We start from the raw sequence: 12263 nt of genomic DNA, 5'->3' as shown, positions 1-12263 counted from the left end.
GAACAGAAATACGCACTGTCTCTCTCAATATTTCATTTTTAGTAAACATTTCAATGTTTTTGAAGTAAAATTGGGATATTTTCGTGACCAACAGCAACCCAAAGTATTTGACAACTTCAAAGAGCTGCACAGCTCCAAGTTATTACTCTGAGCGATGAGCTTGTTCAGATGACTAATTGTTCTTACTTGATGTGAATACATCATCAGCTGCATTAGTATCCTGGTACCTTCAAACACAATTATAACTCGCAAAGCAAGGCAGGAAAGGATAATTAAATATGAAATTCATTTTAACCATCTCCCTGTTGGAATTTAGTATAATTTGTCATGTATTTTCTTTTGAGTTTTCGATGACAGGAAAAACAAGTTTGTCTCATGATGTGCTTGGTCTCTTGTGATAGGTGTGTGTACCCAGTCTTTGTAATTTGAGGGTTATTGTTTTTAAGATGATTTTTTGCATTCTGTTTTTGTTCCACCGCGGACAGCAGAGAGACAGAATGGAAATGAGGAGAGAGAAAAAATTTGATATGCAACAAAGATCCTCAACTGGAACTTTTTCAGTCTAGACCTTGGAGCAGAAAGAATGAAATTGTGGACTTCAGGGAATGGACCAGCACATAAAGGTCTAAAAATACTGAGAGATGTAGGTTGGGGCCAGCAGCATATCAATCAATCAGTCCTAAAACTAACTGGCAGCCAGTGCAAAGATACAAGAATAGGTGTGATGTCCTCAGACAGAGGAAATTGAGTTACAGTAAGGTCCAATGAAATGAAGGCATGAATGTACTAAATTTCTAGTCTTATGGTGGATGGGAATGGCTTGTTTTGCAAGATTAAGCTGAAACAAGAAACAAGACTCAACAGGACACAACTGAATTTATAGTGAAACTGAGTTTTCTGTCAAATAAAAGAGATTTCTACATTGCTGAATGAAATGGTGGGAGTTAGGACCAAGTTCCTCAATGATTTCAGGGTTAATAACATCTGCACCAAATGGAAGTATTTGATGGGATTAGTTGTAAAAAATTAACAGCCATCCAATTTTTGGATGTCCTCAAGGCAGTTCAAAAAGGAGAGAGTCTCCCGACTAAAATATGATTAAACTTGTTGGGGTCACTGCTAAAATAGATTCGGGTATTGTCTGTGTAACAGTGGAAACAATGTGTGCTCTTAAAAGATGTCCTAGAGATAGCATGTAGAATGAAAATAAAGTTGGACTGCATGCATGCTCATTTCGGATTGAATAATTAACTGAGAGGGAGCAAGCCAGTGATTTAGCATTGCACTTTTCTTAAAATATGTGGGGAATATATGTTTCTGTAGAATTCTGCAGGAATTAGTCCTAAAACCTTGAAATTATTTAGCATTTTAGCCATTCTGGTTCGTCATCCCGAAGTCAATGGGTTTTTGTTTTAATGCCTGAAATAAGGTCTGTGGTTAACACAAACTCAAATCATTTTCACTTTTTATTCTATGAAATGAAATGCACCAGTAAATACCCGAGTTGTGATTTATTTAAGCTTTTACGTCTCTTAAAAAAGGCTGGTTGCTAACAAGTGGCTAAATGAGACTAAAGAGGTTGTCCACTCACCAGTCCACCTTTTACAGCCTCGTTGTGTTTAAACTGGCGCTCTTGCCAAGAGCTAAATCAAACTGCAAGTTGGAAGTTTAGTAGTGGTGACGTTGTAGTCACATGACTGTGGCGTAGTTCGTGTAAAGCCTAACATTCGCTTTTTACTTCTAGTCATTGTATTTAGACTTCTAAAATCACAAGTCAGTGTACTGAACTGAAAACGTGTAGTCATCATAAACTGTTTGTCACGCAGCTTGTTTTCTGCAGTAATCCGAAAACCAATGTAAAAATCCCATTAGCTTTTTGTCGAGGTGATGCTAACTTCCGGATAGTGCTCCCCATCACAACTACTCTTCATGTATAAATTCAGTGGAGTGTCCCTTTAAATCCTTATGAAAACTAATGTAAAAGTTCATGAACTCTTCTATTCATCAAAAGGAATGGTGAAAACATTTCTTTGTTTGATGGTGGTCTTGAATAACATCAGGCACAGTAAAGCCTCATTCCTCTGTACAAGCGTTCCTTGTTAGCACCTTCTCCATGCAGCGTCCCTTTGGCTCCCTCTGGCGGTGGCTTCACCTCACAGCGACAAAGACTGATTGTCTACCGTTAAACCTTGAATGAAAAACACCGGGAGAAGCCCAGACCCGGTGTTTCACAAAGGGTCATATCTGAAGTAACCCGTTCATTTGGGCTGATATTTATACCGCAGGAAGGAAACGAGGGGGCACTTCAACACCCCCATCACCATCACTCTACACTCACTCAAGGACGCGCCCCTCAATACACATTTTGCAGGAGAGAGAGAGAGAGAGCGAGAGAGCGAGAGAGCGAGAGAGAGAGAGATGCAGGTATTAAGTGGAGGTGGGGAGGGGGACACAGTCGCTGCTGGCCGTTGGGACAGCGAAAGGACAGGAGGGGATGTGTTGTTGTGCTGATGGCTCTCCTCCCTCTTCCTCCTATAAGAAGTCGCCTCTTATTCCAAACGGAGACGCAGGTGTAACCTCCTCATCCTCCCTCCGCCCTGCTACTACTACTACTGGGCAACCTCTTTTTTTTTTTTTCTTTTTTCTTTCTTTAAACAATTTTCCATGCGCCGCGCCTCTTCTTTCAAGTCAGCAGAGGGTGATTTTACGCGCCGGAGTGGGAAGAATAACATCATGTTAGATGAAATGTGGTGCGTCTCTTTTGTGCGCCGTCTGTTACCGCCGTTGTGAATGTGATGCCGGGTCTGCAGTCAAACACAGATGACTTGAACCGGGCGGCACAGGCGGTTGCAACTACAGCACTTGTTCCATAAAGAGAAGACTTATTGATAACCATGGCTGACCAGGTAAGGCGACGCATATTTTCCACCCCCCTCTTGAACCCACCTCGTGCGCTCCCTCACAATAGCCTGGACTACACACGCACACAGTATACAGGCTACACACGCACACACACACACACACCCTCTAATGTGTATCTGAGGGGATAGCACGAGATCTAATCGTTGTTTTCATCGTACACTTTGGTTTTCTCCAGGTCTGTGTGTGAGGGAATTCAGTGAATTCTTTACTCTCAGGAGATGATTGTTGAATATTAGCACAGGGACTTCCTGTGTGTCCGTGCTCCTCAGTGACTTTATAGTAAACTTCATATGCCTGTATTTTTACGCTTTATATATTGGTTTTTCAGTGATACGAGATGGTTCCGTGATGTTTGTGCAGTATTCTTGTAAAAGCTTAGCCACGGTTACAGTTCTTAAAGGTGGTAAATCCATCAAGCTGTCTCTCTCTCTCTCTCTCTTTCTCTCTCTATCTTTCTCTCTCTCTCTCTCCTTCTCTTTCTCTCGGTGAAACATATTATGTTCCTCGTGGATTAGCCTATTTCATACACGTATACTCGCAGCTGAAGTATAATGAGCCGCACAGTGGAATAATCTAAAGTACACTAGATTCAACTACGGCTGGTAAATAAGCAGCAGTAGTCGGTGTAATTGGGCTGCACAGACGGAAGAATGAAAACATTGCCTGTAGTATTAATTTTGTATTGTGCACTGTTGTTTGCCCTAGTTTCTCGACAGCCTGGCGAGAGAAAGAGATTAACCCCTGACATACTGGCTCAGCCCGCGGTCAGTCTCCTGTCTCTGCATGTAAAGCTCCCCTGAGCACACACGATCACAATAAAGGCCACGCTTAATTAATTAACTCGTTCAATTAACCTAACTGAGCTACCTGAGTGAACCAGTGTGAATGATATATGTGTGTGTGTGTGTGTGTGTGTGTGTGTGTGTGTGTGTGTGTACATAGGCCTTACTGTGTCACAAGCAGCCACACCTCAACTGCATGAAAAATAATTGTGATACTGTGCTAGAGCATATTGTCCTACTATACTATACAAAACTATACTATACTATAATATAGTATACCATACCATGTCATACTATATATACTATACTATGGATACTTCATTGTACTTCATTACACTACATGATACAATACTATATAATACTCTACTACACCTAAATATACTACACTGTACAACCTTATAGTACACCACATTACATAACCATATGTTGCAATATACTGTACATTACATTTAACTATACTATAATATATTACACAAACTTACTATACTACACTATGTATATACTATACTGTACTTCATTTCATTATATCATACCAAAATTACATTACACAACACTACACTATACAACACTAGACTATACTATATTTCAGTTATTCACATTACACTGCAAAATATTGTACGACACTGGATTACACTATACAGTATTATACCATACTGAACTACACTATACAGAACATCACATTATATAACACTATACTGAACTATACTATATTATACTATGCTATACAATACTATTTGATGCTCAATACTAGTATTAGGCATCCGTTCGCCAGGGCTGGATTTGCGCCTGAAGGGCCGTTAGTTTTTGTTGCAGCGGTGATCATAAAAACTGCACATTATACTGGACTCTACTGTACTATAATGTACTGTGCTTAAAGCGTACTATTCTTCTGCTCCATATATATTACAGTATTTAATGGTGTCGATGCAGCATTGGTAATCTCATTACAGTATTTAAAGGTTGTTGTGAAAACAAGGCAAAACCATCTATCCTGCTTAGGTACACCTGTACAATTTAACAATCGAGTGCAATCCAATACAACAGCCCTGCAGTGAACTTTGTGAAACTTCTAATCCTCAGGTTTTGTTGACAGTGTGTCAGTGAGGCATTGATTCAGCTCATTGTAATTTGTGAGACTTTCTGTGGTGGTGCTTAATTGGATTGTATTGTACTCTAATATGTTCCTGTTATTGTGTCAATCCCCTTTAATTAAGCGCCAAGACTGTACTTAGCTTGTCCAGGCAGACAGTGGGCTGCAGACGCCTTGGGGTGTCACTGGAGCTAGATTAATTGGTGTATTAATATTGATGAGGGCCGTCTATGGTTGACCTGCTACGGCTGCAAACACACGCACTGTTATGCACATGCATGCGCACAGTTACCCCCACAAACACAAACGCACACACACTTTTCTCAGCCACATTATTGTTCTGGAGAAAACCGCTGACAACCTCCTTTACAGCTTTACTTTTTTTATTTTTATTTTTAATAACTAGGGATGGAGATCAAGACTTAATGTTTGTGACCTATTTGTTTGTGAACTCATGCAGTACACACCGTACAGTATACAGCCATCTAACCGCTATTATGCCCTTATTACACACAGCTGCAGCCTGTTTTCCTGTCCCTCCCTTGTGTTCCTTTCTCCACACACACACACACACACACACACACACACACACACACACACACACACACACCTCCTCCTCCTCTCTTTCTCTTGTCTTCTCCTCTCTCTCTCTCGGTGTCCATATCTACCTGCTGTCTTTTAGCATCCTCTTATCTTCTGCCATCCTTTCAGCAGCTCCTTCTGTCCTGTGTCTCCCTCACCCCCCCCCACACACACACACACACACACACACCGCCGCCACCCCCCCCCCCCTCCTCTCGCAGGTTTCCCTTTGACACGCTCTGCGTCTTCATCATCATCTTTCTCTCACACTGCCACTTATCTGTCTCACCTCCATTGTAATCACCTCCCTCCTCTTTACATACATAGGCACACACAGCGGAAACACCCTTCCCCCCCATTCTCCAGTGATAACATTTACCAGAACAGTGTTACAGGTAGATCTGCAGCCTGTTTTGGACATTTGGACTATTTTAAAGTACAGCAAGCAACAATGCTGTACGTGTGCTGCCCAGTGGCTCCATTGTGCACTTACACATCTGTCTTTTTTTCATTGTAGTACAGTATGTTTCTCACCACGGCACCCCCCCTCCGGCGAGGGAGCACACCCCTGCCTGTCAAACACCAGCTGCGGAGGGAAGAGGCCGTATCTGAGGACTGCGATTGGATCCCGGGCTTGGAAGAACCTGCCACGTTGCCTATTAGTGACACAGCGGTGCCTCGGGATGAGTCCTTCAGTCAGTCGGCGGTCGCCCAGGCGGCTTACCACAGCCATGGCGGGGCTTTGAGAATAGTGCTTCTGGGACAGAATGGCGTGGGCAAATCATCGCTGGCCTTATCTCTGGCTGGGCAGTCGGACAGATCCCTCTCTATAGACTCTGAGACACAAGCATGTGGTAATGGCCTAGACAGGGTGGAGTGTGTTTTTGTGTGCATCAGTGGTAGGACTGAAATACCCTTTTTAATCAATCTCAAGGTCCAGCTTCAGATGAATTTCATTCAGACATTTAGTGTGGAGTTAATCTGGTCACAATTCTTGGAAGATCAATGCTCATGAAGTGTTTTTCCTGATTCTGCCTTAGAATTCACCCAGTCCATCCAAACACTGATTTCAGACTGCTCAGTTTTTTCGCTTCAATGTATTTTAAAGGGGTTTGAAAACACACTTATGTGCTTTCCTGCCCAGAGTTGAGAGATGAGAAGATTGATACCACTCATATATCTGTATGCTGAATATGTAGCTGGAGCTAGCAACCTGTTAGTTTAGCTTAGCATAAAAGCTGTGTCCCAATTCAAGGGCGGCACCCATCCACCAGCTGGCAACGTACAGCAAAAATCCTTCGTAGACCAGAGCGTCTCTCATTTCGGTTCGGCCTTCGCGGTCTACGGCGTCTATGAAGGGCCACACCTTCATGGACAGCCCCTGAGTTGGGACACAGCTAAAGACCGGAAACAGGAGGAAACAGTAGCCTAGCTCTGTCCAAAGGTAAAAACCTTAACACACTGTATCTTGTCAGTTTGATACATATAAAAACCAAAGTAAATGTAAACATTTACAGCGGATTACGTACCAGATTTCTTGGCAAATTGGTCCCAGAGCTAGGCCAGCAGTTTCTTCTTGTTTCCATTATGCTAAGCTAACCACCTGCTGACTTTTGCTACATATTTAGCTCACATGTATAAGAGTGGCATCAATTGTTAGGTGGATTATCTTGTTTCTCCCTGTTTCCAGGTTCTATGCTAAGCTTAGCTAACCAGCTGCTAGCTTCATACTTAACAGACAGATGTGTGAGTGGTATCGATCTTCTGATTGAGCTCTCTGCAAAAAAAAAAAAAGAAAAAGGAAATCACCACATTTTTCTCTTTGTGTATATTTCCCTTTAATGCTGTTAAAACAGGCCTTGATCCACTCCACATACCCCCCCACCACCCCCCTTGCCTCTGGTCTGTCAGTCAGTACGCTAGGTCTGTCACACAGCTTAAAGCAACACTGGGGATAATCAGCTCTGGTCCTCAACCATCCGGCCAGCCGATCGATAAGTCAGTGTCACTAAGAGGCAACTCCTCTCCCTCACGCAGACAGCGGACTTGCCCCTGACTCATACCATACAGTATTCATTGCTGTACATGTACTACACTTGGATTCATGCATCATAAATGCACAGAAAAAGCACTTTGATCCATGTAGCTTGTACATGTTTCCATGATGGTTTTCTTACTATGCATGGGAACTTTAGCATTGTGCTAAATTATTCTACGGGCTAAATGTCGAAATCACAAAGTGTAAAAAAAAAAAACACAATTCATCACCTGTTTAACTAGCACTTTTTTGATAGTTTTGAACAGATGTTCTGGCCTCATATCAGCTGGCTGAGTGGAATAATTCCTCACCAATCAATACGTGTCTTCACCAAGTAATTACCGGTAAAAGGATTAACAACAGGAGATTTTGTTTGCTTGTACCTTAGAATAGACACGTCATTCATCATAGTGGGTTCCTTCAGGCTTTTTCAAGTAATTTTGGGGAAAGGTGTATTTTAAAAAAGCTGCCAGAAGCAAATTTCTTTAAAGGACAAGTCTGGTGGTATGCTATATATATATTTATTATTGCCAGCAAATCACATGAAAAGACCACAGCTGGACTAATTTTCCTAATAAGAACTGGCTGTGTTGTCAAAGCCTCTTCCTCTGTGTCACAGAGCTCCATTGTTGTCCAAAAACTATTAAAAATACATTAGCAAGCCACAGCTTTTACCGGGATGCCGTAAAAACTTGATATTGCACCAAATGTGTATTAATCCACCGCTGGAAATAGCCCCAAACAAATACACTATTTAATCCATCTTGAGTAACATCTGCTAAAAACCACAGTGCCCATGTGTTTTGGGAAATCGCAGAGTCTCTTTGAATGTTAAAAATATTTATCTGTGGCCACTTTCTAAAGATTTACATCTTCAGTGGGAACAAATGGATTTGGAGCTGAGAGCAATAATGTGGGGAGGAAAGTTAGCAAGTATTGAAATAGGCTAAAACATTGTTAATGTTGGGATTTTATAGTGGGCTTTGTTGACAGTAACAAAAATAAAGAATATCACCAGCCTCATGCTTTAAATTAGAGTTTAAAAATGTCAAAATGTTTGGATAAGTGTCAGAAATTGGTTGCAGTACCATTTTTCAAATATGTCAGTTGGCTTAAAAAAAACGACTTTAAACATCTTCACAAAATTGATTGAAGGTTTCTGCAGTAGCTCAAGGAAGTCGTTTAAGACGCAGATTAACTTGTCAACATTTTCAGGCAGTATTTGAGATCACTGAGATTTTACTTAAGGCACTATTATGACAGATCTATGCTCCACAATGTATACTGTCACATTTTGAGTAAATATTTTTGCTACGACATATTACCCCTCCGGTATTTACTAGGAGTGTGATACATGCTGATGTATGCTGTGGTGGTTTATATTACACTATGTGTTTGTGTGACCTGGGTATTTTCTTGCAGGTGAGGGCTATGAGTGCACAGTGACAGTTGACGACGAGGACAGCAAAGTCATAATTTTCGACAACTGGAAACAGGTGAGTCGCTGACTGTCAGCTTCACTCTCAGTCTGTCTTGTTTGTCTCGTTCAGTTTAGACTGTCTCCCTTTCCTTTCATGCTGTGTGACCTCTTTCTCCGTGAGCCTGGTTTTTGATATCCCTTGCCTTTACAAATGAAAAAAGCCATTTGTTCGTTTTCTGTGATGGGCGAATAATTTGTGTGTATTTGAGAGTCAAAAGAGTGTGTTCATACTTTCACGTGTGTGTGTGTGTGTGTGTGTGTGTGTGTGTGTGTGTGTGTGTGTGTGTGTGTGTGAGTCTGTGTGCTACACTGCACAGGGAAGCCTGCCGGAGCAGCTGTGCTCACTGTACTTGAGCTTTTTGAAGTTCTCTCATTCGGAAAAATGGAAATGACTCTTTTGTTAACCTTCACTGTTTCAATTCAAATCTACGGCAAACAAGAAAAATTTCTGTTGAGGGCTAAAATTGCTGCAGCTATGCATCATCAACCTTCTCTTCAGAGCTGCACAGTGTGAATGAGTTAATACAACCCGGAGGCGATGGTTTTTGAGCAGGAAAAACCTTTAGCTGCAGCAAGCAGCGGCAGAGAGCAGTGACAGCTTGTCAAAAAGCTCCTTGTGTTGTTCAGGACATTATGCCAAATGAAAAAGCATGCAGTCATTAATGCCCATTAATAATGATGATGAAACGGTACAGCACTCTAATTAGTGTGTAGTGTGGATCACCCCAGATGCATCCTATTCCAGATGTCCACTCTCACCCTTCGGGGACTCTCCCCTTGAGGTTAAATTATTCACACACAGCTACATTTAGCTCTGGGGAAGTCCACTGGAAGCTAACTCATTTCTTCACTTCCTCACTTTTTCTGTAAGTGTTATCCTCCCTTTCTCACCCCCAATTTTGTTGCCCTTTCTTCCTGCAGCTGTCATCATCTCAAAATCTCCTCGATGAATTCAATCTCTGTTGCCTTTTTTTTTTTTTTTTGCGCGGCACTTGCTCGCCTCTCTCCACTGGCCCTTTTCTGCCATGGTTAAATCTCGCTGAGAGTTAATTACATTTGTTATTCTGTGCGTGTTAATACAAGGCAGGCCATTAAGGCTGAAGCAACAGACGCAGGCCAGTGGGAAGCTTGGAATAACTCCAGGGCCGTCAGCAGTGGGGGAAGGCAGAGAGGACTGGACAGCGTCCCAAATCATCTGCCAATTCATGCTCATGTTTAACTGCTTTTTTTTTTTTGTGGTAATGCCCGTAAATGGAAGAGATATACTCACACACTAATACATTCTAAGCTCACAGTCTCTTACATACACAGTCAGGTGTTTAGTCAGATGTTGTCCAGCTGCCTAACACATGTCATGGCTTTCAACTGGCACAGCATTAACTGCCAGCACTCCCAGTCCCAAGAGGCAGAGCTTCTGGCCTTGGAGCAAGCTGCAAGTGTTCTCCGTGGGGCATCCTAACCTACACCCAAGTAACCATAGCAACACACACAGACAGACACACACACACACACACACAGACAGACACACACACACACACTCACGTATGCACATATGGAGCTGACTTAATCACTCACTCACGCATAAGATCATGCTAGAACAGTCAGCATCCGACGCTGTGGGGCTTCATCCGCTCTCTGGCCAGCACTGATCGGCGCCTCATCACTCCCTTCAAAACAAGATGAAAAACTGTTTCATTCACACTCAGCAATTGTTCCTTCAAGTGCTTGGTTGGCTTGACTCACAGCTGATTGACACATGAAGGTCTAGATAGAGCTATAATTTTCCCTGACTGCATTGCAGGGAGTGGTGCACAACAAACTGCAGGTATAGAGCTCAGTGTAAGGGCAGAAACACTAAAAGACTATGCTGACAGACAGGTGTGTGTGTGTGTGTGTGTGCATACACATGCAGCATGTCGTATGGTCAAACGTGTAATAAAAATAACAGCATACACACACACACACACACACGAGGCTGGAGAGTCTGCTCTGCCAGACGCTGGGATGTTGCGAGTGTTGTTGACGTCACGGGATTGGATGGTTTAAATAAGTCATCCATGAGCTCAAAATAGAAATACTGGCACACTTGGCCTTGACCTAACTGGCCCGTGCTGTCCTTCGCCTTTAGTCTGACATTGGTTGTGTAATGTATCTCTCAAACGGTCAGTTGGGTTGTGTGTGAGACTGGGGGTCAGTAAAGACCGGAGGGACCTTCCAACTCTTCTCTCTGATGTGTGTTTGTCTGTCTCAGTGTCTGTGCATTCATGCATGTCTGAATATATTCGTTGCCGAGTCAGTCTAAGTTTACATTATTATTTTATAGCTTAAAATTAAAATATTTATTAAAAACAACCGAAAGGTGCAGCCTGAGGCCGGGGTAAATGCAGGCCGGTGATGCACAGTATATGTGTGTATTTATCAGCATGCACCGCTGAGAATTTTCTGTTGCCACTGAGGGATGGATCATTTATTTTGCTAAAGTGAATTAGAGAAAAGGTCCAGGATGCAATTTGGAAGAAGGTAATTACTGCTTGACCACATTCTTTTGCTTGACTAGGAGGTAAAATAACATTGTTCTTGGAAAACAGACTGATCTTGGGCTTGCGTTCAGGGAGTTCCTTCCCTGGACATTTTTCTCTTTCCTGTTTTGCTGTATTTCTGCCTCGTAAGAGTCGTTCTGCACTATTTACGCATCATCTCATTTCTTGCCCCTAATCCACATAAGCTATAATGCTTTAACTGTTTTGTTTGTTTTAGTCTCCGCCGGGAGTCACCACTCAATTTATCTGTGTAGAAAACTCTGTGTGAACCAGAATCAAATAAAAGAAAAGCTTATTTGAAATCTCAGCTGCTGCATTGTATTTAAGGGATAAATATGAACTATCAGAATCCTATGACTGGTTTAGAAGGAGTTCTGAAGATCAGGTGGATTGCAGATAGAACCTTCTAATACTGGGAACTAACAGATATCATTCATTTTCTTGAAAACAAAACATTGTTTAGTCTTACAGACAAAAGAGTCATGATATAAGATATTTTGGCACAGAAAACATTTCAGCATGTTTTAAATTTTGACATGATATGAAAATGTTTTTTAAAATGTTTCTTTATTACCTCTGCTAATGTTTTCTCTCCACTTTCAACATTTTTTCTGTTGACTACTGTCCCTCTGTCTGTTGCTCTTCTTTTTAGCTCTTCCGGTGACTTTTCTACTTCCACATTTGATTCTACTTACATGTATGTGCCAGAACAAACTGTGTAGTCACTATTATCACTGTGTTCTGTAGTACACAAGTTATAGACAGACACAAACCCAGTTAAAAGCAAGGTATAGTTAGCATCAGATGACTATAAATAGGATCTGATGCT

The 12263-nt window shown here is 41.9% G+C and overlaps 1 protein-coding gene across 1 annotated transcript in view; it reads left to right on the top strand.

Annotated features, from left to right (window-relative positions):
* Positions 1 to 2635: 2635 nt before the first annotated feature.
* rem2 (RRAD and GEM like GTPase 2) overlaps positions 2636 to 12263 on the top strand; it is a 29121-nt gene continuing 19493 nt past the window's right edge. Inside the window, exons 1-3 of the mRNA XM_022748116.1 lie at positions 2636 to 2906; positions 5894 to 6230; positions 8837 to 8910. Of these exons, the coding sequence (XP_022603837.1) occupies positions 2895 to 2906; positions 5894 to 6230; positions 8837 to 8910 (423 nt within the window). The 5' untranslated portion in view covers positions 2636 to 2894. The remainder of the gene's footprint in view (positions 2907 to 5893; positions 6231 to 8836; positions 8911 to 12263) is intronic.

The sequence above is a fragment of the Seriola dumerili genome, unplaced genomic scaffold (assembly GCF_002260705.1).
Source record: "Seriola dumerili isolate Sdu_G_001 unplaced genomic scaffold, Sdu_1.0 BDQW01000116.1, whole genome shotgun sequence".
Lineage (NCBI taxonomy): Eukaryota > Metazoa > Chordata > Actinopteri > Carangiformes > Carangidae > Seriola > Seriola dumerili.
This window is presented reverse-complemented; position numbering and strand designations above follow the sequence as displayed.